Source organism: Sorex fumeus, unplaced genomic scaffold (genome assembly GCF_029834395.1).
Source record: "Sorex fumeus unplaced genomic scaffold, SorFum_2.1 ptg000026l, whole genome shotgun sequence".
In the NCBI taxonomy this organism is placed as follows: Eukaryota; Metazoa; Chordata; class Mammalia; order Eulipotyphla; family Soricidae; genus Sorex; species Sorex fumeus.
In genome coordinates this window covers 12,569,607-12,596,386 of record NW_026606083.1, presented here as the reverse complement: position 1 = coordinate 12,596,386, position 26,780 = coordinate 12,569,607, and the positions used below count along the sequence as shown (strand labels likewise).

Here is a 26,780-nt window from a genome sequence, read left to right as displayed (position 1 = left end):
TACTGGAGGGTGAAAGGTGGTCAGGGTGGGGGCAGCCCTGGCCCCCGGGCAGAGGTAACCTGTGTGACACTGGGAAAGGAGAGGGGAGAAGGGCTGGGCTCCAAGACTGCCGTGTCCTACCTGCCCGGGGGGGGGGGGGGGGGGGGGCGGGGAGCAGCAGGGGGTGCAAGCCCAGCGGGCTATAGGGGAAATGAAGACGCTGAGCGAGGGAGAAGGTGGGGTGACCCTGCAGTGTTCGCTGGGCACCCTGAGGCAGGTGGTCTAGCAGATGAGGAGCTGGGATGAGGGTCCTGGCTGGAGGTGAAGGGGGCAGCTGGGGCATCCCCTGGGGAGAGAGTCCAGAAGCCCTGTGGGAAGCGTTTGATCCAGAGGTGGGGGCCGGGGCGCGGGTACATGCCTGGGGAGGAGGGCACTCCCCAGCGGGGGTGGGAACAGAGTGGCCCATTGTGGTGAGGTCACCGACACAGGTCAGAGAGTGGGTCACGGGGCTGGACGTTGACCACCGTCAGTTGACATTTCAAGGTGGCACGTGGCCAAGGACCAGCCACGTCACAGCACGGTGGGGGTGGAGAGAGAGAGAATAGGCATTTGTGTGTGGGGATTCCTGAGCCCTATCCTGGTTTTCTTTAGGGATAAGGGTGGGTCCCACACGGCAGTGCTCACAGGACTGACTCCTGGCTCTGTGCTCAGGGCTCACTCCCGGCTCTGTGCTCAGGGCCGATTCCTCCTCGCTCTGTGCTCAGGACTGACTCCTGGCTCTGTGCTCAGGGGTTTCCTCATGGGGCTCAAGAACCCTCTTTGGTGATGGAGGTGGGACTGGAGGCGCTGGGTGCGTGGCACGAGTCCCTCCCCCACCATCTCTCTAGCACCCCCAGGCAACGTTTGATGGCTCAGATCCCTGAGGCAGGAGACGGGGTGCGTGCTGGTGGGGAGGAAGAGGCCCTCGACCGGGCAGGAAGAGCCCGTGGGGCCAAACCCTGCTGCCCATTTTGGTGTGTGGCGGTGCTGGGGATCAAACCCAGGTCTTGAGCATGCACAGCTGGTGCTTTGCCGCTGAGCTGCATTCACGGCTAAGTCTTGAGGCTCAGGCAGCCGCCTGCAGGGACTTGGGTTCAGCCAGGAAGACGTAAGAGAGGGAAGGGGGAGAGCTGCACGTGTGGAGAGAGGATGGGGGATGGGGGCAGCTCCAGGTGGGTGGGCCTGAGCCCAAGTCACGGGAGGAAAGAGGAAGTCGAAGCCGGTGCCATGGGGAGTGGGGGTCGAGCGACATCCAAACAAGCTGCAGGTGGTCACTCTCCCCTGCCCTCGCTACCCGTCACTGGCCTGTGTGTGGACACGCAGTAGGCTGGTGCAGGTCGCTGATCGAACCCGTGGTCACTCCCACCGCGGCTGTCCTGCCTGTGCTCCATGGACAGCGTGTCTGGGCTTCCAGCTGCCAACGGGGGGCTCACCCAGCCCTCAGGCGACCCCTCCCCCGCATTTGGAGGTCTCAGCCCACTGATGCATGGGATATGACAGAGGTGGGGGAAGGCCCGGGAGGGGCAGAGCCGGGCCCAGGTGGGGAGGAGACACCCCGTGGCCTGCAGTAATGGGGTGCCCATAAGGATGAGCCCCTCCCAGGAATCCTACCTGCCTACCTGGGATCCGCGGTCTGGGGTCCCCAGCCTCGGCCCACAAGAGTCCAGCCCCCCCTTTATTCTCTGGGCACACACTGTTCCTTTCCCCTTTTCTCTCTCTATGGCCAATTGACTTTCATTCTTTATTTTTGTTTTGTTTTGGCTTTTTGGGTCCCACGCAGCGATGCTCAGGGGTTTTGCTCCTGGCTCTGCACTCAGGAATTACTCCTGGAGGTGCTTGGGGGAGCCTATGGGATGCTGGGGTTAAAACCTGGGTCGGCTGCATGCAAGTCAAACGTCCTCCCTGCTGTACTATCACTGCAGCCCCTGACTTTAATTCTTTAAAAAGTCACTGACATCCGGTCCTAACTTTCCGTGAGGTAGAATCCCCGGGAGGCTCCAGACACTGCACCCTTTTAACCGGATTGGACCCACTTCAGCACCCCCTGTCCTGGCCCCTGATGTGAGGATACGGGCGCTGATTTTCCCGCTCTCAGACCCCCCCGACCCCCCAAGATGGGAGACGGGGGAGGAGGTGGGAGAGAAAAGCCTCAGCAAACCCCATACCTTGGAGACAGTCGGTGACTGTTGTCAGGGGTTGACGACGTGGGCGGACAGCAGGGGCCAACCGGAGGGCGGGTAGCACCCCGGGAGCCAGTGGGGACGCTCTGGAGGCAGATCACAGTGCCAGAGGGTTGAGAGCAGCGACGGGGAGGCCCGGGAGGACCCCGGCCAGCGAGTCCCAGTAGAGGTGGTCACAGTTCGATGGTGACCTCCGGCCCAGGCTCCCCTCCGCCCATGGGCCGTGGAGCACAGGGCCAGTCCATGCAGAAGGCAAGTGTTGTTTCAGGGACCCGAGATGGCTCCCAGCCCAGCCCTGGGCCTCCCTCCCCGCCCCCCGCCCCCAGACTCTCTAAGCCACAGGGCTTCTGTGAGCTCATCCACAAGGACAAAGAATGGGCAGGTCGGTCCCTGGGTTCTAGAACACTGCATTGGCTCAGTCACCATCTGGAAGTTCCTTATTAGAGGTTATAGGAATCGGGGCCCAATTAGGGATCATCGCCCTGGTCAGATGTGGGTGAGGAGAAGGCGCCCCCAGGTGGCCGCCAAGGCACCTGGTCTCCCTCAAGCCTTGGAGTGGAGGGTCTGAGATAGCCGGACTGTCAGGGCCGATGGCCCATTAGCGGTCTTCCTCCCGTTTCTGCTCACTTTGCGGTGTGCGTGCTGGGACAGCACACGGGCGTTGCAGCTTGGCATCTTGTTACTGACACCGCAGCACTAGGCTCAAAAAGCAAGGTGAGGTTTTTTTACAATCTAGCTGAAGCCTCGAAGGGGGCAAAGGGGTTGGAAGGTGCCCTCCCGCCCCATGGAAAGACTCCAGGCTGCTCAGGGGACCCTCATTCCACACGGGGTGCATGTGAGGGTCTCTTCTGAAGAGGCCAAAGGAAAACTGGGGTTTGTGCTGGGGGAGTTTCTCGGTCAGGCTGTGGCGTCCACCCCTGGCCTGGGCTGCTGGGGGCGGGGAGGGGGTGATTCTCAGCGGGATCTTTTTGTTGCTGTTTATTTGGGGTCTGTGCCCACTGGTGCTCATAACGCACTCCTGGCTCTGCGTTCAGTGATTCCCTCCGGGGTGGGCTCAAGGGATCATATGGGTTGCCGGGAATCGAACCTAGGCTGGCCTCCTGCAACTCCCCCCATGCTGTCACAACAGTCCCTTCAACTGGATTTTACCAGGAACATGGAAGATGCAAAGGGCATCCCTGGGGGCTGGAGCAATAGCACAGCGGGTGGGGCGTTTGCCTTGCACGCGGCCGACCCGGGTTCAATTCCCAGCACCCCATATGGTCCCCCGAGCACCACCAAGAGTAATTCCTGAGTGCAGAGCCAGGAATAATCCTGTGCATTGCCGGGTGTGACCCAAAAAGTTAAAAAAAAAAAAGCACCCCTGGCCTCATCTGACTAAGGAAACTGTTCACCCCCCTTTGCCTGGCTCTCTGACCTTCTTCCCTCCCCCCCATTTAGAGGCAAGACCCCCCCTGCAGTGGAAGTAGGAGTCGCAAATAGCACTCCCCAAAGTGTTTCTTTAAAAAAAAAATCACATCCCGTGTCAAAACTCCTGTGACAATGGGCTATTATTTCTGTCCCCATAATAGCGTGTTGTCACATCTCTGTGTCCTGCTTGGGCGGGGGGGGAGGGGTGGGGGCGTGGGGAGAGGGTGGCTCCCACCCTCTGGCGGGGCGCTCACGGCTGGGGTGCTCCCATCCTCCCGCAGGCGCCCGGCCGCAGCCCCGTGTGCACTTCCAGCGGCGCGCCCTGCACCTGCCTGACAATACCAGCTACAGCGACCTGACCGCCTTCCTCACGGCCGCCAGCAGCCCCGCCGAGGTGGACAGCTTCCCCTACCTGCGCGGGCTGGATGGCAACAGCACAGGTACCGCTGCCGCGGCTGGGGCTGGGAAGGGGTGCCCCCCAGAGAGGAAGAGATAAGGGACCCGGGGTCAGCGCCGAGGGCTGCCAGTGTGTGTGCGTGCGTGCGTGCGTGCTGGTGGGCTCTGCGGTGCTGCGTGCTGGCTGCCTGAACCCTCCTTGCAAAGGGCAGAAGCTCAGAGCCTGTTCTTTGCCTTGGGGTGGGGTTTCCTGTGCCCTGGGAGCCTCGCAGTAGAGGTTTGCAGCCTTCTTCACAGCCTCCATCCACCCCGGACAGCGTGCACCTACCCTTCCACCCTGTCTGGCCGGGAGCAGGGGCCTGCCTAGCCCTATCCGCCGGCCAGTGGGAGCCAGAGGGGACTCAGAATGCACACAGCATGGGGTGGGAGGGGGGGTCCGAGGGGCCCTGCCTGCCCCTCGGCTTCCACCTAAGACGCTCTGAAGTTGAGTTTGATTCTTTCCTGGCACCCCTAAGCCCGGCTGGTTGCTGGACCCCACCTTGGTTCACCATGATCAGGTATCAGGGAGACGCAAAGGCATGGTCTGGAGGGGGTGCCCGAAACCCTTCTTGGAAAGTGGGGCTCGGGCATCCGCACCCCTGCACACAGAGCCTCCGAGGCGGCTCTCAGAGCCCTCCACATGGAGCCAGGGTCTGCCGGCATGACCCTCCCGGCTGGTGTTCCCCGTCCCCACCGCCCCCCCACCCCAGCACTAACCCAGAGGTTGGGCTCAGCCTGGAGGTGGCAGCAGTTTCTGGGGGAGACTCACTGATGTTCACCTCACTGAGGCTCCTCCTGAATGAGCTGTTTGGAAACTCCTGAAACCTGAACCTCCCTCCCCTTCGTTCCAGAGCAGTGATTGCTTTCACCTTCCTGGAGCCCTGGGTCCCCAAACCTTTCTCCTCCCCTCTCAGCTCTGCCTGGCAGTGTGGCAGCTGAGGCCTCAGTGTCCTCCTCAGGAGAGGAGAGCCCTGTCCTGGGTGCCCAAAGCTGTCGTCACCCCAGCAGCCTGCCATGGAACAGTGGTGCAACACGCCGGCCCAGCTGGACACCCTCCGCCCTCTGCAGTTCACGCTGCTTCCTGTACCCCACTCCCAGGGGCTCCTGAATAAATGATGAAATTGAAGACAATGGGGGGAAGAGGACAGGACTATTGATCCGAGGGGCATTTGCCTTCTTTTGTGATCTCTCTGTTATTCCAGCCGACCGAAGGGGTGTTTGGGGGAGGACAGGAAACTCCTCTCCTGAAATAACTTCGTCTTCCTTGGCCTAGAGACAGACCCACCCGGAGTGGGCCGGGAAAGGGGGCCCAGCCGATGGAAGCAGGGCATGGGGCTGACCCTGCACCCAGCTGCCTCCGGGGGTAGGAGTGGCTGCAGCAGCGGGGCCAGAGCCACGGGACAGCAGGGAGGGCACAGGCCTTACAGGCAGCAGACCCGGGTTCGATCCCTGGCTTCCCATATGGTCCCCTGAGCACTGCCAGGATGATCCCTGTGTGCAAAGCCAGGAGTAAGCCCTGAGCACTGCCAAGGGGACCCCACTGCAGAAAAATAAATCAAGGCTTCGGTTTAGAAAAGAGTTTGGGCCAGGTCCAGAGCATAGCACAGCAGGGAGGGCTTTTGCCTTGCAGGCGGCGGACCCAAGTTCCATCCCCAGCATCCCATATGGTCCCCTGAGCACCGCCAGGAGTGATTCCTGAGTGCAGAGCCAGGAGTGACCACTGAACATCAGTGGGTGTGACCCAGTAAACACACAGTCTGAGCTCCCCGGCAGCCCCTGTGTGCCCACCCCTCTGACTATATACTCGCAGCCCCTGTCGAACCCCCACCCCTTCATAACTCCACACCCCCCTCCCACCTCGTATCTGCCCTGGGGCTTTCCCCGAGGGCTTCGGGCTGTTCCTACTGCTCGTGACTCCAGGAAGATGAAGGGGACCCTGCACGGCAGCTGGGCTGGCCATGGCCGCAGCCGGAAGAGCTGGTGCCGGAAGGCAGAGCCGGAGGAGACCCTCAGAGCTCCGAGCTGCCCCTGCCCACTGCCCTGGCTGCTGCCTCTTTGATTGCGACCCTGGGGCTGGGGGGTGGGGGTGGGGGGTTGTGTTCAGTGACTTTATGTCACGGAAGGACATACAGAGGACTCCACATTCTGCAACCAGCGACAGCCTGTCCACAAAGACTGGAAGCTGAGCCGGGACCCTTCCGAGCGTGACTCATTCCGGGGGAGGGACGGCAGGAGGGGGCGGGGGAGCAGAAGTCTGACTCAGGGGCGTACCCAGCGAGGAAAAGAGTCCCCAGAGAGCTGGCGTGAGCCCGCGGTGGCTCCGAGCGTTGGCGAGCACTCTGCACAGTCCCCTCCGCCGCGTGGGCCTAGCACACGGCTTTGCTGGACCATCCCAGCGTGTCCGCCTGCTCCCCCAAGCCCAGCCGACTCACAGGAAGCAGCCAGTCCTGCCTCCCCAGCATCCCAGGTCAGAAAAATCCCGGGAGAAACTTGCCAAATGCCGGGGCCAGGGGTGTGGGAGCTGAGCCCTGGAACCAGGTGGGGGGTTCCGGGACGCCAGCTCGGGGTCTCCGAGCAGAGTGACATGGGAGGAAGAGGTGGACGTGGAGTTTTCAGAGCGTTCGGCACCATCCCCGCTGTGCTCTGGCTCACGCAACTGCCTGGGGCACAGCGCTGCCGACTGGGAACCCCGGGCTCTGGGTGGTGGATGCCAGGGCAGCTCGGGTACCTCCTGTCCCAGCTCCCATCCGTGCCCTCGGGGAGCAGCTTAACAGGAGCAGGGGCAGAGCTGAGAGCCTGGCTCTGCCCTGTGCTGCCCGGGTCCCCAGAGCCGGGTCCCCTTGAATCCTGGCAGATGCCGCGTCGCGGTTTCCTTCCCCTGAAATGGAGTGTCCGGGCTTTGGACTTGAACTGGTGGTGGCCACGTGTAGGTGACTGCGCCCTCCGCCCCGTGCCTCTCCTCACGCTGAGAAACGGAGGCGGGAATGAATGTGTCAGCAGTTGGGCTGGCATCAGCTGTCAGGAATTGCTCTGCAGAGAACTGAAGCTCTCAGTTTGCCGGGTTTCCTTTGGACGCTTCCAGTTCTCCTTCATCCCCAGGGGGGTCTGCATTAGCTGGGCTAATTAGATGGGCAGGTCAGTACACCCGTGGCATCCTAAGAAACTCTGTGGGCAAAGGTAGCTTAGCATTCATGGTTTGTCACTGTGTTTTCCTTGTCGGGGTTAAGAAAAGATTTTAAATCATGACAGAATCGAGTTTGTGTGATATTAGATTTCCCCAGAGAGGGAATTTTTTCTAAAGCGGATTGCTTAAGTGTATAAATATAATATCACACTCGTAAGCACCCCCAAAGTTATCTGGAAAGGAGACAGTCATTTAAGCTTTAGCTCGGATAAAAGGCCTCTAATGTGGAATGATCGATGTATTAAGTTCCCTCTAAACCCATCCGAGAAACAGTGGCCACGGAAAGAGCATAAATATTTCAAGTCCGAATTTTTGGTTATTGACTTTTAGGAGGCCTGAGTTCATCTCTGGAAGCCCCGCTTGAGACAGCCCCAGCCTCTTCTTCTGGCCCTCAGATAGTCTCGTTCACAGCATCCGGTCTCTGAGTAGTGGTTGGCCACAGACCCCAGTGGGTCTGGGGACCCGCCCTGCACGGGAGACCTTTCCCCGGGTTCTGGTTCCCTTCACAGATGCTCAGAGCCAGCCCAGCACTGACTGCACAGATCCTCTGATCCCTGAGGGTCCCTTCGAAGACCCCCGTGGGGGTGAGATTGGGGCGTGCTGGCATAGCCCGGGGCCCAGCGGCCTGTCCGCTCACAGACAGCCCATCCCGCCTGCTGCCCGGGTCTGTGACAAGTGTGACCGAGATGCCTCTTCCTTCCAGGGAATGGCACCCGGCATGACCTCACGCCTGTCACAGCCGTCAGTGTGCACCTGCTGGGCAGCGATGGGACGCCAGTGCTGGTGGATGGGCCCATGTACGTCACCGTGCCACTGTCCACGCACAGCAGCCTGAGACACAATGGCTACGTGGCCGCATGGCGGTTTGATCAGAAACTGGGTAAGCAAGGCCCATGGCTGCGGGTACATCCCCTGACCACAGTGGGGGTGGGGAGGAGGGGACAGAGGGGGCAGACCCCAGGCACCTTCAGGCACACTCCTTGGACTTCTATTGTACTTTCTGCTCATTTCTCTGCCAAGAATGGTCAGAGGCTATTAAAACTAAAATAGGCTCTTCTATCTTTATCCTCTTCTTCTTGAGAAGGTCAGAGAACCCTCTTGGTCTTACCTCTTTGTTGGCTTTAGGAAAACAGGAAGACAAGGCCAGCAGGAGAGAAAGAGAGGGAGGGAGTGGGGAGGGGGGAGGGAGGGAGATGGGGGAGGGGAGTGCTTAGAAGCTGGGGAGTTGACTTGAAGAGCCAGAATACAGCCTTAGCACGTAGAGACCCACGTTCATGTCTACTTCCCACAGCCGCAAGTGTGACTCTGGTGGCCCCTGAACACAGCTGGGGGGGACCCCTGGATCGATAGAGAGATGGGCCGGAGGGACAGGTCAGCAGTTAAGAGGCCCAGATTCCCTCCCTGGAGCCAAGGCCTGGTCCCCTGAGCAACACTGAGAATAACCCCAACCCTGAGCAGGAAGTAGCCCCTGAGTACTGCCCCCAAAAATTATCAAAGCAAAGAACAGGGTACACCACCCACAGTATTTGACCGTATTTCTAATCAGAGCTCTGTCACGCATGGCTCACGCATACTGGTAAGGGCCCAGCTCTACTCTTTTGAAGTCTTTTTATTTTTTCATTCAACATTTGTGAGTCACATCCGGCAGTTGTTCAGGGCCTACTCCTGGCTCTGTGCCCAAGGGTCCCTGCAGTGGTGCCGTGGGGGACAGTGTAGGGACTCACATGCGGCTCCAGCCCCCTGCACTGCTCTTCAGAGCTTACCGCCCTGGGCACAAAGCTTAGCCTCATGGTTGGGGGGCGGGGGGCGGGAAGATGCTTGTGCCATGTGTTCTGCATCTCCGCAGCACCCCCCGTTGGCCCCAGCACCCCAGGATGGGTGTCCTGGGATGGCCCAGGGCTGTGGTTAAGGGAAAGACTGACCCATTTCTCAGCACCTGAGTGGAGCTTTGAGGATAGATGAGGAGAATTTAGATCCAGTCTCCTCAAGGACTGTGCATGTGACATGTGACGCAGAGAGATGACAGTCACCAGTGAATGCTACTTGCCAGCTCCCGTTGGTTTATTTTGTGTCTAATTCCCAGCAGAATCCCTGCAATACCCTTTCAGACATGTACAGTTGATGGATCATGTCTCACCCGGCCTTACCCCCGGGCCCAGGGAGTCTGACCCGGCATGGAACCTTGCAGGTGTCACTGGGTCCTGCCGTCTGAGGCTGCTGCTTCCTCTGCACCGCCCCAGCCGTGGTGTCCAGGAGGAGATGCAGGCAGAGGCGGAACTGGAGAGGCACCTTGAGAAGGGTTGGGGGGTCCTGAGCGAGGGCCAGGAGGTGAAGAAAGCAGGGAAAGGGGGTCTCTCAGAGTGAGCCCTCGACTTTGGCCCAGCAAAACCTCAGCCCGAGGGGAGCAAAAATGCAAAACTGTTTTAAGTCCCTAAAACTCAGAGCGATTTATGGCTGGAGCACTAGGAAGTGAATGTCATAGGTATCAAAATGTTCCCAATGGGTCTCTGAAATGTCATCAAGTTCTGTCATCTCTGGAAAAAATCCCTGGGACTTTGAGCCGCTTGCTGCTGGGAAGTCACTGTGTGATTCCAACAGTCTTTGTAACTCAACTTCTCCGGTGGGCAAACTACCAAATCCCCGCCAGCAACAGATTGTCTGAGTGCAGAGGAAATGTTGGGCATCCAAAATAACCAAATGAATTAGAAGATATGGAAACTTTAAGATTGAAGAGATGTTCCAGAGAAACACTCTGTTCTTTAAGCGCATAGTTTTAAAGGTGTTTTTTTTTTAACTATCATTATATTTAAATAGTAATGCTTTTGCTTTCAGTATAAATTACATTATTTCAATTAAATGAAAAGTTCTGAGTCCATCTTATCAGATTAGAGAGAAAAAAATAGGACTACTTCTTTGACATATAACACTATTTCCTAATTAGCTGCCAGTTATGATTAATTTGAAGGTGATCATCATGTCAAGCTAGTTTAAGACTTCAAATGATCTACTGATGAAGCAGATTAAAGTAATTGCAGTGCTCAAGGAGTTACCTGCCAGAAATTACGCAGACACCCATGAAGAATCTTCCATCTGTGGGGTGGCAAACTGGCCTGAAAGCTGAGAGTGACTTTTTACACTTTGAAATATGGGAGACGGGGCCGGAACGTGGGTGGGGCACTTACTTTGCACACAACCGACCTAGTTCTATCCCCCTCCACCCTCTGACACCACATTCAGTCCCCCTGAGCACCTCCAGGAGTGATCCCTGAGCATGGAGAGCACAGTCAGGTGTGGCCCCAAAACCCAAGAGAAAGAATTGACCAAACAGAAAAAGTGAAAGAATTTTTTTTAAAAAAAAAAGTATTTCCTGACCCCTGCAATTATAAGAAATTCAAATGTGAATTCCCCCCCCAAAAAAAAAAATCAATAAATGTGTCTTGTGTTGTCCCCACTCTGCTGGGACAAGGAGAGGCTCTGTAGTGAGGACAGTGCCCAGGGAGGGGTTAGTGCCCTTCCAAAGGGACTCCGGGGGTGCCCCTTTGACCTACGAGTCCCCATGAGAAGGACACTACCACTCACCACACTTCAGTCTGGTTTGGGTTGGTTTGGAGGCCACACCCAGTGATGCTCAGAGCTTCCTCCTGGCTCTGCACTCAGAGGTCACTCCTGGGAAGGCTCCGGGGACGGAATGTGGTGCTGGGGCTTGAACCCGGGTCAGCCCCAGGCCCTGTGCTATCTCTCAGACTCCCACAGCGCTGTGTGACTGGCCGCTCTTCCTCACGTGAGAAATGAGGCCCATCAGTCATCACCCGCTATGACAGAAGCTCCCTGGGGCCAGGATGCTGGCGCAAGAACCCACCAGCCATCTGCCTGCGATCCGGCTTCCCCACACATCCAGCAGAGACTAGAGGACCTGCGGTCCTGCTTCCCCGCCTGACCACAGAGACTGGGGGCCCACGGTGTGGCTCCCCCACACGGACAGCTGAGACTGGGGTCCCACACCCGGTTGTGCTCAGGGCTTTATCTTCACTGCGCTCAGAGATCACTCCTGCCGGGGCCTGAACAGGGGTTAGCCACGTGCACGGCAAGCGCCCTGGCCCCTGCACTGCCCCTCCAGCCCAGGGCTCCCCACAAGCATAGCCTCAAGTGCAGGTCCACAGCCGGGCGGAGCCAGTGCGCTGCATGTGGCTGGGTATGGACAGAACTCGACAGGGCGGCTGGGACCGTTCCCAGAGAGACCGGTGGCAGCCTTTGCAGCCTCATCCTCTGGGACGAAGGAAGTTGCAGCCTCTGTCCCAGAGACTCGGCGAGACGGGCTCGAGTGGATGCGTGCTCCTTTACACTCACCCCAGGTGGGTCCCGGGGCCTCTCACTTCCACAGTCCTGGCTAGTGAGCACCCGCTGGCCAGATCAAGACCACTCGGCAACGGCTAGCCGGCTGCATCCCTGACCTTCCCTGCCCTTAACCTGTAAGTGGGGCAGCAGACGGCTCCCCGCTCTATGCCAGGTGGTCAGTCTGGACTCTGCTGGCAGCCCTGGGGCCCGGGCAGTCTCCAACAAGCCAAGCTAGTCTGTGGTTGGAATAGAAAGTTGACCGGCTGGCCAGAGCCACGGATGCCGCTTGGAATCCCCGTCGGCCCCTGACCTGGAGCCGAGATTCCTAGATCCTGTGTTCTTTCATACTCATGGAGCTGCAGGAACAGATGCACCACCCAAACGCAGTGCCCTAGTCAATCCCGGCTCCGGGCATCACTGTAGAAATGAGGGAACCGTCATGGCTTCCCATCCAGGGCAGAGCCGGTGCCAGCCCACCCCGAAGGAGCCATATTGAGCTCTGCTGCTGTGTCCCAAGACAGATGGGACTGCAGGGCCATGGCCGCTGACCTACCCCCCCCTCATCCGAGGGACCTCCCACAGGACAAAGACTTGAGATCTCTCCCCTCCCCCACTGTCCTCCGCGAGGCAGGTGCAGAATGAGGTGCACAGAGTCAAGCAAACAAAAAGGGGGCTACAGAGGCAGCTCAAGGGGCTGGGCACTCACTTTGCATGCGGGAGACCCGGGTTCAATCCCGGGACTCTCACAGTCCTCCAGGTACTTGTCTTGCCCACCCCAGCACTGCTTGGCGCATCCCCAAGCATGGAGCTGGGGAGTCGCCTCAGAGCACGTGGACCACCCCCCCCCTCGAAAAAAAGAAAATGAAAACAGCTGCTCTTTTCCTCTCTGTCCCAAGGTGGCTGCCAAGAGAGAGGGCAACGGATAGCAACCTGGAGGGGGTAACTGAGTCACTGTGACAGGTGTTGTGTCTGGGGGAAGAATCAGAACCAGCAGCTCTAGCCGTGAGGGGTCCCCTTACACCTGAGGTGGTCAGTTCATTTGATTGGATCATTTTTATCTGGATGTGGGCTTGGGGGGCAGGGGGCGCTTCCCAGCAGTGCTCCACCTGGGCCACACCTGGCTGGGGCCTTGGAGGGGTTGAGAATCAGGGGTCTGCACGGAAGTCAGTGCTCCAGCCCTTTCAGCTATCTCCGCGACCCCTGGCACTGGTGTTTGGGTTGCGCACCTGGCCGTGTGTCTCTGCAGGAAGATGGGGCTATGTGTTAGGAATGTGAGCGTGAAAGGAAGCAGAGCTTGCTGTCTGAGCATGCTTTAAATCGGCCTTCAGAAAGCTGGGGCAGGGGTGAGGGGTTGAGGGGGGGGACAGCTCCCCAGGACCACTGCAGAGACAGAGGTGGGGATGTTTGCACGGCACAGAGACATAAGCCGAGTGAGCGTTCATGAGCGTGTAGGAGGGGGTCAGGTCAAGCCCTGATGGATGTGATCCCCGAGCAGAATGCAGTGGGGATGCCCGGGCCAGAGAGCCAGGGGGCAGAGCAGGCAGCTAGATGCCAGTCACCTGTGTGGCCACGCAACCCAGTGCGGGGGAGCGGGGCAGGGTGGAGGTGCCGCCCGCAGGGAGGACAAGCAGAACGCAGTGACCTCATATCACAGCGGACATTTGTTGGCCCTGTTGCCTAGCAACGCAGAAATAATCTCCACTGGGCCAGCCATCCCTAAAGCCCGCTCAGTCTTTCGTGAGTGCAGCCTGTGCCTCCCACCCCACGGGAATTTTCAGAGACAAGATTGCATCTCCCACCCACTCTGTTGAATTTGAAGCCCCCACTTAGTGACTTGACTTTGTCCTGCAAGTCTGTCACTCTATGCTGCATTTTTTAACTGTTCTCTGATTTTGACCCCTTCCCACCTTATTTCCTTCCTGTGGACCCAACCTCCCACCCTGTCCAACCACTGTCCCCCTAGTCTCCAGGACGGGTCCAGCACCCATTCACTCCGGCCCCCAACTTGTCACCCGTGGCCAACTGGATTTTCTAAAAGAATCACAGACACACACACACACACACACACACACTCACACATACACACACACACACCACACATTCACACACACACTGAAGAATGCAAATAGTTTAGAGCTTCACTACCCAAATGGCCGATGAGTGTCTTACGAGAACTGTGGGTTCTGGTATTTTGCCTCCAGACCCACTGAGTGCACAACCCACCTCTTCGCCACAGTTCTACTTAACAAGCTCTTTAACAAGCTCTGGCATAGGGCGCCTTGCCACTTCAGTCCACATGTTTGCAAACTTCTGTGTTACGCGAACCTTCATTTAGGTGAGATTCCTAATGTCGGGGACTAGGGTCTCATAACTAAATTCTGGAAATGTATCAATACCTACTGTAAATTCAGAGCGCTCTGTCTCACTAAATGTCACTAACGCTGCCCTCTGTCATCATAACACTTCCAGCCGTTCATGGCAAACTGCTTTCTACAGCTCGGCCAGAATCTCGATGCTTCCCATCTCTGCTCTTCCATGGAACTTGTTTCAGTAAGTCTTTGAGAGTTCAGGTACAGCGAGCTTGGAGTGGGGGAAAAACAATCGGCCACTTAGATCACGTTTTTTTAAGACTTTTTCAAAATCATCCTGAAAATACCCAGGGAACATATCACTGCCAAATGCCGAGCGACTGCTTGCTTTGAGTTTTAATAATTTAACATATCTGTGATCTGATGCTTCCAATAGAAGGTGGCTGGTTGCAGTGAGTTTCCCTTGACAGATTGTTGTCTCGACCAGTTCTGAACAGAGCTTGCCATAAGCTAGAAGAATCCATTCGGAGAGGACAGCTCACTTTGGCTCTGCCGAGCGAGGAGGGTTAGGTCACTGACCAGCATGCAAACACTGTGACTGCTGATTAATTAGCAATGTGTTTCTTGCTCACTGATTTCATGGGAAAACAATTCCTGGGGAGGAAACAGCAATTCCGTGCTCCGGCTCTCATTTGGAACCGAGAATTTCACCTCTGCCCAGACCCATTCATCCTGTGTTCTGAGTTTAGGGAATGAGTCCAGCGACCCCCATCTTAGGAGACTTGACAAACACCCTAATATCCAAAAACCAACAAAACAAACAAAAAAAAAGGATAAAAACCGACCACATTTAGGAGCTGTTCACTGAACATATATCAGCATGTACCACCAGTGGCTCACACTCAAATGCCCTTGAGGGGGTGCTGGCCGGACCTGAGCTGAGGTGTTTTCTGCTTTGTCTGCAGGAACGTGGCTGAAGAGCGGTCTGGGTCTCGTGCACCAGGAGGGCAGCCAGCTGACGTGGACATACATCGCCCCACAGCTGGGCTACTGGGCTGCCGCCATGTCACCTCCCAATCCAGGTACCGTGACACCAGGCTACAGCATTCGAGGGGCCTCCAGGAGCCCCCGCTTGAGTTGATCTTGTGAAGAGCCTGGGCAGGGTCCGCCTCGAGCATGGTGGTCCATCTGCAGACCCACAGATGGAGCTGAGGTATTAGACGTCTGGGGCGTCACACAGTTCCAGCTGAAAGTTCCCCACGGGAGAAAAGAACATTAAAAAATAGGAAACAGTTCTTGTCTCATGCCTTTGCCAACTGCCTTGGGGAATCCTTTCTCCAAAGCCCGCTGGGTGAGCCCAGACTGCATCCCTGATGCTAGAAACAGCTGTGGGGGTCAGGGAGCAAGCCAAGGCCAGCTCCCCAAGGCAGAAAGGACAAGGTGTAGTAGTGACTCCCCTCTGCAGGCCTGAGAGGGATGAAAAAGGCTTGATGTGGCTTTTAAAAAATCTCCAGGTTGGAAAGATTTAGAAAAGCACAGTTCCTTCATGTCTAAATGAATATTCATGTCCAGGTAAGAAATATGAACTAATTGATATTTTTGCAAAGCATAATGAAAAGTTGGGTGTTTGGAGGCTGGAAAGAGAGAGAGAGTTCAGAGGGAAAGATGCTTGTCTTGCACCTGTCAGGGCCAGTTTGGATCCCTGGCACCCCCTATGGTCCCCTGAGCACTGCTGGGTGTGGCCCCAAAAGAACCCACCCACCCAAGTTTAGTGTTTCAACTCCCATGCCCTGACACATCCCAGTGATGTTCGCGTGGCTGGGAGCACCCCCAGGTTCTGTTCCTGAGGGAATGTCCCCTGTGCCACCATCACCCAGGGAAGTTCTTCTGCTCAGTCCCTGTGGCTTTTCTCAGAAGGTCTCACACTCAAGGTTAGTGAACAAAGCCCACGATGCATGGGGCCCAAATGACCATGATTAAAGGGGTCTCGTCCCGTGGCCAGGAGCACAGGTTCACAGTGGGCGCTGGTGGTGCTTTAGCAATAGACTCATCCCAGGCAGGAAACACATACGCTTCCAGGATCACAGAATCAGCCAGTCCTCAGTGGGGTGAACCTTGAAAATTATCATATTTATTTCCAGTGAGTAATATTGCCCCCCACATGCTCTCCTTCCCCACTGCACCCCCAAGGCACAGGAATGATCTGGGACACTGGTCCTTGGGTGCAATTTGGGAGGTGCTTTGTTTATTCTCTTAATGAATATCAGTTTCAGGACTGGAGCTGTACAGTACAGTAGGTCAACACTTACTTTGCATACAGTGGCATCCTATAAGGTCCCCCAAGCACCACCAGGAGTAAGCCCTGAGCATCAGTGGGTATGGCCAAAACAATAACAGAACAACAACAACAAAATGACGGTCAATTTTCAGTAAGAAAATGCCCAAATCTCCATAACTGGACTAGTTAAAATAAGACAGGATGGGCAGAAGGAAGAAAAAGAAGGGAGGAAGGAAGGAAAGGAAAGCCTTCGGTATCAAGGCAGATGCCACAGAGACTATGTGTGAAAGTTTGAGGGGGTACCAGGCACCCAATAGTGCGCAGGGCCACTTCTGGCTCAGCGGTCACTCCTGGCGATGCTTAGGGGATCCTCCATGGTGCCAGGAATCACTAAGGTCAGTCACATACAAGGCAAGCCCTTATCCCTTATACTGTGAAAGTGAAGTTTGATATACATTTCTGGTTTGGTTTGGTTTGGTTTGGTTGCCACATCTGGAGATCAGCTTAAGAGATCAAACCCAGGTCTGCCTTATACAAGGCAAGTGTCCTGCTTGCAGTACTATTTCTCTGCCCCCCTCTTAGATGTATTTTTGATAATTGTGGCTGCCAGTTTCCCCTTTATGCCTCAATTGAGGCTCCTCAATTGAGGGGAGAGAGAAAGGCTGAGGTAATCCTACCATCACTTTCTTAGCAGTGAGGGACAAGACCAGGAAGCAGCCACAGCCCCAAACACGGCCCCTGTCTGGAGGAAAAGCCTGAAGAGGCAGGTAGTCTCTCATCCTTCACATTGGCTAAATGATTGATGTCTATTCCTACACTGCCCGCCAACTAGGATTCCTCTTTAATGTTCCAGGGAAACAGTAAGCGAAGCATGTTTGTGAATCTGAAAGAATCTGAAAGGATTAAAATGATCTGCATTACTTGTTTGCTCATTGCAGCACTCTTTACAATAGCCAGAATCTGGAAAAAACCTGAGTGCCAGAGAACAGATGACTGGTTAAAGAAACTTTGGTACATCAACACAATGGAGCTGTTAGAAAAGATGAAGTCATGAAATTTACATACAAGTGGTACAACATGGAAAGTATCATGCTAAGCGAAATGAGTCAGAAAGAGAGGGACAGACATAGAAAGATTGCATTCATCTGGGGGATATAAAGTAACAAAGTAGGAGACTAACACCCAAGAATAGCGGAGATAAGTACCAGGAGGTTCACTCCATGGCTTGGAGGCCAGTCGCACATGCTAGGGGAAAAGGCAGCTCAGACAGAGAAGGGAGCACTGAATAAAGAGTGATGGAAGGATCCTCCAAGGATGGGAGGTGCATGCTGAAAGCAGACTATAGACCGAACATGATTGCCATTCAATACCTCTTTTGCAAACCACAGCACCCAAAAGGAGAGAGAGAACAAAAGGGAATTCCCTGCCACAGAGGCAGGGTGGGATGGAGGGATGGGAGTGGGAGGGATATTATCCATGGTGGTGGAAAATGGGCACTGGTGGAGGGATGGGTACTCAATCATTGTATAATTGAAACCCAAGCACAAAAATTTATTTATATAAGTCTACAACTGTACCTCATGGTGTTTCACTCATAAAAATTTATTTAAAAAATGATCTGCATTGGCAGAAGTTAGTCTAGTGGAATCTTAAGTCCTTAATCAGTGGAGCTTTTGGTTATGTGGACGTGATTTTCTTGGATATATTGCACATGTCTTAGTAACTCTGACCAACGCCTTCCCTGGGCCTGTGGGGATGGATTATCTTTGTGTGAAAAAATGTGTCCTTGGATTATTCAGGCAATATGTTTTTCAGTTCATTTTCCAACTTGGAGAAATGGGAGCCCCACCCTTCTGCCGTTCAGAGGGCGTGAGCTTTTGAGAATAATGATGACCCCGTTTCCAAAATCTCATGCATTTCCCTGGCTCACCTAATTGAAGATTCATCTCTTTCAAAAGATTTTTTGGGGGGCTTTTTTTTGCAAGGGTCACACCCAATGGTGCACAGGGGTTACTCCTTGCTCTGCACTCAGGAATTACTCCTGGTGATGCTCGGGGGACCATATGGGATGCTGGGAATCAAACCCAGGTTGGCCACATGCAAGGAAAATGCCCTACCCACTGTACTATCACTCCAGCCCTCTTTCAAAAGACTTTTGAGGAAGCCTCTCCCTTTAGAAAATCACGAAGGGGGAGAGAGAGAGAGAGAGAGAGAGAGAGAGAGAGAGAGAGAGAGAGAGAGAGAGAGCGAGCAGTGGTTAGGGCACTTGTCTGGCACACAAAGCTAACCCAGGTTCAATCCTTGGCACCCCACATGGTGTCCCTGAGCCCTGCCAGAAGTGATACCTGAGTGCAGAGCCAGGAGTCAGCCCTGAGCACTTCCAGATGTGGCCCCAAACCAAAATCACAACAACTCATGACATTAAATGGGTGTTTTTCATGTCAAATGACCCTAGCACACACCTTCATATCTAGAGATTATGTCTGGGATTCCCAAGCCAGAAGTTGCCTACCGTCTGTAATTTGGAAGCTTCTCCTATTTCTGTCACTCTAGTCAGTGGCCTTAGCATCAATGCTTACCAGCACTGACCGGAAGAGGCCAAGGCACAGGCCTCTAGGGATTCCTGACAGCAAGCATGGAGGGAAGAGAGTCTGTGCAGCTCCGTGAGCCTTTGTGTTGGCCTTCTGCAGAGCTCTGGGGGCACAGACCCTTTGGGAAAGAAAATGGGCGTGGGGGAGTTTCCTTTTGAAACCCTGAGACCTTTTAGGATCATGTGACAACCCTGTACAGATGTTGCTGGTGGATTTTGTCTTGTTTAAGGGTTTAGGAGCCACTCTTGGCAATGCTCAGGAGTCCCCCTCCCCAGCTGTGCTCAGGAGTCACTCTAGGCAGGGAACCATGTGGTGCCAGAAATGTGGCCCAGGACACCTGCATGAAGTCGTGTGCCAGCCCACTAAGTTGTCTCTCTGGCCCTGGGGGTGTTTGTCAAGTTAATCGATTTATCTCATACCTGTGAGGCCATTCCCAGCAGTCCAAGGCCCCTCCCGCAGGAGTAATTGGCTCTCAGGGTTGGTCCCAATAAGACACTACAACTTAGTTGCTTCTTATAAGTGCACCTGCCTTTCAGACCAGCTCCCGAGGCAGGACTCACACCACAGCAGTGTCACACCTTCACTGGAAATCATTTAGCAAAGGAGCGTCCCTGGGCATTGCCCTAGTGTGTGTGTGTGTGTGTGTGTGTGTGTGTGTGTGTGTGTGTGTGTTTGCAGCCAGATCCCACCCACAGCTCTGCCAGGAGGAGCACTTTGATCCAGCCGCATCCTCTAAAATGCAGTCAAAGCCTTTCTCTGGGAGGAGGAGGAGGAGGAGGGAGACAGAGTCGATGCGCTCCTTGACTTCTGTCCACCTAATACGCCCTTTTCTGCCCTTCTAGGTCCCATTGTCACCCAAGACATCACGGCGTATCACACGCTCTTCCTCCTGGCCATCTTAGGCGGGATGGCTTTCATCCTCCTGGTTCTGCTGTGCCTCCTTTTGTATTACTGCAGGTAATGTTCTAGTTGGGGGGCCAGAGGCAGGGGCACTGCCATTTATTTTTTAATCTGGAAAGCTCTTTTGCCAGTGTTGATGTTGAGGTGACAGCTATTACTATTATTGTTGTCGTTGTTGTTGTTACTATATCAAAGTGCTCTTGATAACAGACCTAAGATCTGAACCTTGTCATCTAAGGGGTGAATGACAGGTGTGCGAGGCATTAGTCTGTGTCATAATATGGCTGAGGTGGAGAGTCAGGAAAGCTGGCCAGGAGTCATAGGTGCCTTTCCAGAATATTCCAAAGGCTGACCAAGGGTATTTTCAAGGATGGAGTAGAACTGCTCTTCGTTTTCTCTCTCATCTGTTCGGTTGGTGGGCAGACTGCTTCTAGACTCAGGGGACAGTGCTCTGATGGAGGGTTGAGATCTCTGGATGGGACCGGGGCTCAGTCAGCACCACGGGACCAAGGAGTGGGCTGAGGAGTGGTCTTCTGCAGGGCCCCAGAGGTGCAGGGAAGCCCCTCCGCCCCGCATCACTCTCACTCTGGGGTGTCCGTTGTGTCTTGGACCCGCAGGCGGAAATGCTTGAAGCCTCGCCAGCATCACCGGAAGCTGCACCTCCCGGCCACGCTGGAGAGCTCCAAGAGGGATCAATCCACGTCCATGTCGCACATCAACTTGCTCTTCTCCCGCCGGGGGGAGTCCGAGTTCCCGGGGCCGCTCTCAGTCAGCGGCCACGGCCGGCCAGACGCGCCGGGCTCCAAGGAGCTGCTGGGAGGCGTCCCCCGGGAGCTGCTTTCACCAGGTGGCGAGGGGGACCTGCACGCGCCTGTGCTGAAGCTGGCCTACAGCACCTCACAGGACTTCAGCTCCCGGGAGGAGCTGCTGTCGCATCAGGACCACGACAAGAGCCAGGGCTCCTTTGACAACCTGACGCCCAGCGGGACGCTGGGCAAATCGGTGGAGCTTTTCCCGCTCAAGTCCCGGCGGTCCCTGGAGAGGGACAGCTACGAGTCGCCCAGCCACGGCGACTACCGGCGCAGCTACAACGCCATGCTCTCACAGCCACTCTTTGACAGGCCCGAGCGGGACAGCCAGGCGTCCCTGGCGGTGGGCAGCAAGCTGACCATCCAGGAGCACCTCTACCCCACGCCCTCCTCGCCCGAGAAGGAGCAGCTACTGGACCGCCGGCCGGCCACGGAGTGTCTGATGTCACGTTCCGTGGACCACCTGGAAAGACCCTCTTCTTTCCCGCGGCCCGGCCAGCTCATCTGCTGCAGTTCCGTGGACCAGGTCAACGACAGCGTGTACCGGAAGGTCCTGCCCGCCTTAGTCATCCCGGCGCACTACATGAAGCTCCCTGGCGACCACTCCTACGTGGGCCAGCCCCTGGTGGTGCCCGCCGACCAGCAGCTGGACATCGAGAGGCTGCAGGCGGAGCTCTACCCGCACCCCGCCGGCCCAATCCCCGGGCAGCCCCTGTCGTGCCAGGCCGTGTCGCAGCAGCACCTGCAGGAGGCAGGCGCGCGCGTGTCCGAGTCCCTGTCCATCCCCGCGTCCCTGAACGAGGCGGCGCTGGCGCAGATGAACAGTGAGGTCCAGCTGCTGACCGAGAAGGCGCTGATGGAGCTGGGGGGCGGCAAGCCGCTGCCGCACCCCCGCGCCTGGTTCGTCTCCCTGGACGGCCGCTCCAACGCGCACGTGCGACACTCCTACATCGACCTCCAAAGAGCCGGCAGGAACGGCAGCAACGACGCCAGCCTGGACTCGGGCGTGGACATGAACGAGCCCAAGGCGGCCCGCAAGGGGCGAGGGGACGCCCTGGCCCTGCCGCAGAGCCACCCCCCGCTCCAGGAGCACGCTGCCAAGGAGTCCCGGGCGGCCGACGGCGCCGCCTACGCGCAGCTGGTGCACCGGGAGCGCGCGCTGGACCCGGGAGGCGGCGAGGGGGGCGCCGCGGCGTGCGCCCCCGAGGACAGCGCGCTGCGGTGCCTGCTGGACAGCGGGGGCCGGCGGAGCGGCGGGCAGCTGCCCAGCCTGCAGGAGGAAACCACCAGACGAACTGCCGACGTCCCCGCGGCCGAGCCCGGGGGCGCCCCCCAAGCGCCCAGACCTGCCCGGGAGGAAGAGGAAGAGGATGATGAGGACGACGACGACGACGATGACCAAGGCGAGGACAAGAAGAGCCCCTGGCAGCGGCGGGAGGAGAGGCCCCTGATGGCGTTCAATATCAAATGAGCCCGAGCAGGGTCTGGCGCCCCCCACCCCCAAGGGTGGGACACCCCCCCCCCCCAATTGCCAAAAATTTCTCCCCTGCGCTGAAGCGGTGGAGGCAGCCAGTGTGGGCAGGAACTCTCCCTGCTTTGCTCTGGGCCGCAGAAGTGGAGTCGGGGACCCTCTCCATATGTCCCCCACAGGTCTCAACTCCAGAGAGGGCTGGGACAAGGATCTGAATGTCGTCTGCCCCAACCCCTGACCCAAGGACGCTGAAGAGCAGCCCCCCCATGATATGGGCAGGGGCTGGCCGCCTTGTCTGCCCCTTGTGCAAACAGCGGTGCCCCCTTTTTTGGCTCTGTGCCTGGGGGGTGGGAGTGAGCCCCGAGCCCAGTGGCCGGGCGCAGTTGTAAGGGCACCCTCCAGCGCTGGGCGGTGCATTTGTACAGGTGTCACCCCTTCGTTTTCATGGGTTCTGCGTCTCTCGGTGTTTCATTTCAGGGTCTCCTTTCACTCAGTGACATCTCTGCTACATCCCAGCCTTTGAATGAAATTTCTCTCCGCCAAGAGTCCTTCAATTCCGGTCCCAGTAACTCCAAGTGCCTTTTTTACAGTGATAACAGACAGTCCCTCAAAAGAAAAGAAAAAAAAAAGAAGGAAAAACAGAAATTTTGCTTTTGTATTTTTTCCCCTTAACCCCTTTAAGTGAACTGCCTGGATTTTATCAAGTGATGAAATGCTGTCCTTTCTGTTTTTGACTGCATGCGGCCACGGAGCTCTTTCGAGAGGGCAGGATTCTCATTTCAGCGTGTGTGCTTCCTGGAGGCTTCTGATGCGCCCAGGTAGACGAGAGGACACTTCACAGGGACTCTGCCGTTTCCCCGCCCCGTGGCTACCAGCCACCTTACGGTTTTTTGCCTGTTTGTGTAGACGGTTATGTATTCCCCCACCCCCACCCCCCGCCCGGGAATCCTCCAATCCTCCGGGCAGCTCTTGCTCACCCAGCCTGAGTGATGGGCTGGGCGAGGGGACCAAATGTGACAAACAAATCTCATGTACTCTCCGAAAGTGCCGGAATCACTCTCTGTGCATCCTCCTTAAACAGCTGCTTGGTGATCCAAAAATGAAAAGTCAAAATAAACTTCAAAGGAAAATTTAAAAAAAAAAAAACCTCTGCAGTGTGGCCCATTTTATTTCTTTTTCTTTTTTTCTTTTTTTTTTTTTTTTTTGTCCAGGGATTATCCAGGCCACCCCAGCACTGCGGGGGGAGAGGGGGAGTGATCAGGATGCACCCTGTGTCGTGCTGGGAATCGAACTCAGATCAACCACATGCAGGGCACACCTGAACCCCTGGACCATCTCTCATACCCTCCCCCTTCCTTCTGAGCTCTTCTCCCTTGCACGGTCATTCCTGGATGTTGCTTGCTCACTCCTGGGTGGTCTGAGAGGCCGGTTGTTGGACTCAGATTTGAGTCTCCCAGACAGTTACCTGGGAACTTACACGCTGTTAAAATCCTTCCCATGCACCTTTTTTGATTTATTTCCACAGACTCCCGTGGGGTTTGAGAGGGAGGAATGGCTGCTTTCTTAGAAGAAGATTGTTTTCTTCTGTGTTCTGTGTCGAGGCACCTGGGGCCAGCTTCAACCCCATTTTATTCGGAGGATCAACACCCTCCCAGTGCTTGTGCAAGTATGACCCACCCCACCCCACCCCCACCATCCTGAAAGTCTGTGTTTGAACACGGATTGGTCTGCGGGAAATCAAGTCATCAGACTTGGCAGAATTGCCTCCTCTACAAAGTATTTGTCAGTTTCATGCAGGCAGGAAATGCATCAAGCTGCTTCATTGTCCTGAGTTCCAGACTTTGATGTTCAGTGTTTCTGCTCTTAAGGGGACCGTGGCTCCTGCATGAGTTGAGGTGAATGAGAGTGGATGGTTTGACAAGTGAGGCAGGGGGTACATCTTGCAGATTTTACCAATAGTAGCAGACATTAGCAAAAGTGTTAACAATTGTATGAGACTAACCAAGGACAGTAGAAATGAGAGACAGGTGGAGTGGCCCATTGTTGGACACTTGCCACTAGTGGGTGAGGAAAGGGGAGTCAGGACAGAGAAGGGACCATTATGACAACGATAGTTGGAAATGATCACTCTGGGCAAGAATGGAGAGCTGAAAGGGGGAAAAGGAATGTACATGATCATCTCTTAGTACCTGGATTGCAAACCATAATGCCCAAAAGGAAAGTGGAGTGTGAGTGTGTGTGTGTGTGTGAGTGTGTGCGCGCGCGCACGCATGTGTGTGTGTGTGTGTGTGTGTGTGTGTGTGTGTGTGTGTGGGAGAGAGAGAGAGAGGTATAGAGACAGGCTAGAGCGGGTTGCGGGAGGAAAACTGGGTCATTGATGGTGGGAAACGTGCACGGGTGAAGGATCGGATGTTGGAACACTGTGACTGAATCCCATCCCAGATGACTTGTTGATCAGTTCACGCCAATGTGAGTCTCAGGGTCACCTGACCCTGGCTTCCTAAGAGCAGTGCTGTTCGCATTGCGTTCACTGATGGGGTATTTGTGGAACTCTCGAGAATGTAGAAAACTATTATGAAGAATGAGAACCAATTGTAGAAAATAACAAGTGCTGAGGATTTTTTGAGGGCCTTGGGATCTGGTCCACACCGGGCAGTGCTCACGGCTTACTTCTGGCTTCGTGTTCATTGGTCAGTCCTGTTGGGGTTAGGGAAGCCAGTGATCAAACCAGCGGTTGGCCACATACAAGGAAGTTCCTGGGCCCCCTGTGTTTTCACTACAGCTCAGACATGTGGGGAACACCAACCCAGTAGAATGTTAAGCTCTGCTCCCACACTCTGGTTTTAATTTTAATTCTCACCAAGGGGTACAGGGTTTACAAGAGTGCAACTGTCTACACCACATGCCCAGGGGGCCCCATGTTACCACAACACACCCCCACTAAAGGGCCAGGACCCCCCGAGCACCACAGATCGGCTCCTTCCAACCCCCACCCTGTCTCATGGTGACCTGCGTTCTGGTATCAAAGTCTGAGGGTCCACCTCATTTGCTTCTGTCCCTTCCCTGTCCTCTATCTCCTGCCCTCGTGGTGTCTTTCCTTCCAGCTGGGCATCTGCCATTGTCTGTCTCTGCCATGACCCCCTTGGCCACTGCTCCATCCTGGAACACTTGGTTCGCCTCCAGATGTTGGCTGTCGCAGCACCACATGCAAACTGTGGTGTGTATGTGGGTCTCCTTCTGAGTATTTGTGTTTGTGCCATGACCGGATCCTATGGGAGTTTTGTTTTTAACATTTTGAAAAACATCTGTTTTTCCAGAGGTGAAACCATTTGCTTTCCCACCAGCAGAGATGAGGGCTTCCTTCCACTGCCTCACCAGCACTGATCGGCCGCAGCCCTTCTGAGCATCCGTTCTCACGGGTGGAGGGCCTCATTGCAATGAGCACATCATTGCCCTTTGGGTTCGCTTTTCTCTGATCATCGGTGCTGAGCAGCTCTTCATATGTCTCTTGGACAACTGTAGGTCCTCTGTTAAACACTGCACATTATTTTAAGCATCATTTTTTTCCTAACAGACTTGAACTTTCCACAAAATCTTATGCTTAGAAAAAAGCACCTTTACTTTAAACATTTACTGAGCTAATAGTATGGGCTATTCATCTGAAAAAATGTAGTTGTACTAAAGATAAAATCCAAGAGGGAAGTAGAATCCTTTCTCAAAAGAGAAGCCTCATCTTTCTCTCATTTGTTTTATCCTGAGACTGAGAAAGTGTGTGTGTGTGTGTGTGTGTGTGTGTGTGTACATGTAAAGGCAGAGACAGTGTATGTAATGTAAGAGCTCCAAAAGCAACCACTGATTGATAAATGAATGTACTGAACTGTTATAAAAACAAAGTTAATGAACCATGGAGTGAGTTTTGATATTTTCTCCATTTATAGAATATGTCACTTGGCAGATGAAAAGCTATTTGCTAAGTCTTTTCAGTAATCTTTTCTTTATAGTCATAGAGTACCAACATGACATTTCTCCTCGTGTTTAGAGAAAATGTTCATGCCTCTTTCTGGCTCATAACTCCTTCTGCTCTTGGATTGACACCAATAGACAGGGCAGAGCCCATGGCCAAGCATCTGCTAAGGGAGATGTGTGATTGGTCCACAGTAGTTCACCGCCATTGGCACACATCCACGTGATTGATCCAGATTGTGGCAAATCAGTTTGTCTGTCTGTCTGTCTGTCTGTGTGTGTGTGTTTCTGTCTGTGTCTGTCTCTATCTCTTGATATGGTACAGTTAGTGTGTAGCTTCACAATATAAAGCTCTAGAGTTCTTTATAATCATAATGATTCATCTGAAACAAACCTCTTTGTCAACATCAATCACGGCTGTCACCTTCCTGCTGAGACAAAGCCCCATCCAACCTCCAGAGGTAAATAATTATAATTATCTGAACCATCCCAGAAACTTTGCCTGTTTGGCCTCAGGTCGTCAGCCCCCAGTGAGAAAAAATGAATGGCACATACAGCGGAGGGCAAAGGACCAGCTCCGGCCAGTGCTCCAGGATCCCTCCCCTGCCTCTGATCATCCCTGCAGTGCTCCTTTGCCTCTCCTCCCTGCCATCCTTTGATTTCTGCTGGTTCAGTTGGCACTAGCACCTAGCAGCACCCAGATCTGAAGCTCTCACTGGCCTCACATCAGTGAGCTCAACCCCACCCCTGGTTGCGACCAAGGCCACGGGAGTTACGAAGCTGGCGAGCACCCCCGCCCCCCTACATAGGCAGGACTTGTCATGGCCAGTGTGGGGACTTCCAACCCTGAGCCCTATTCTGGCCTCCTTGGGGCATCTGTGCTGGCACAGGGTAAAT

At 55.2% G+C, this 26,780-nt stretch overlaps 1 protein-coding gene across 1 annotated transcript in view; it reads left to right on the top strand.

Moving 5' to 3' along the window:
* FAM171A1 (family with sequence similarity 171 member A1) overlaps positions 1-23,066 on the top strand; it is a 65,737-nt gene extending 42,671 nt beyond the window's left edge. Inside the window, exons 4-9 of the mRNA XM_056114522.1 lie at positions 3,890-4,048; positions 7,931-8,107; positions 14,837-14,953; positions 19,583-19,697; positions 20,258-21,955; positions 22,398-23,066. Of these exons, the coding sequence (XP_055970497.1) occupies positions 3,890-4,048; positions 7,931-8,107; positions 14,837-14,953; positions 19,583-19,697; positions 20,258-21,920 (2,231 nt within the window). The 3' untranslated portion in view covers positions 21,921-21,955; positions 22,398-23,066. The remainder of the gene's footprint in view (positions 1-3,889; positions 4,049-7,930; positions 8,108-14,836; positions 14,954-19,582; positions 19,698-20,257; positions 21,956-22,397) is intronic.
* The last annotated feature ends 3,714 nt before the right edge of the window (positions 23,067-26,780 follow it).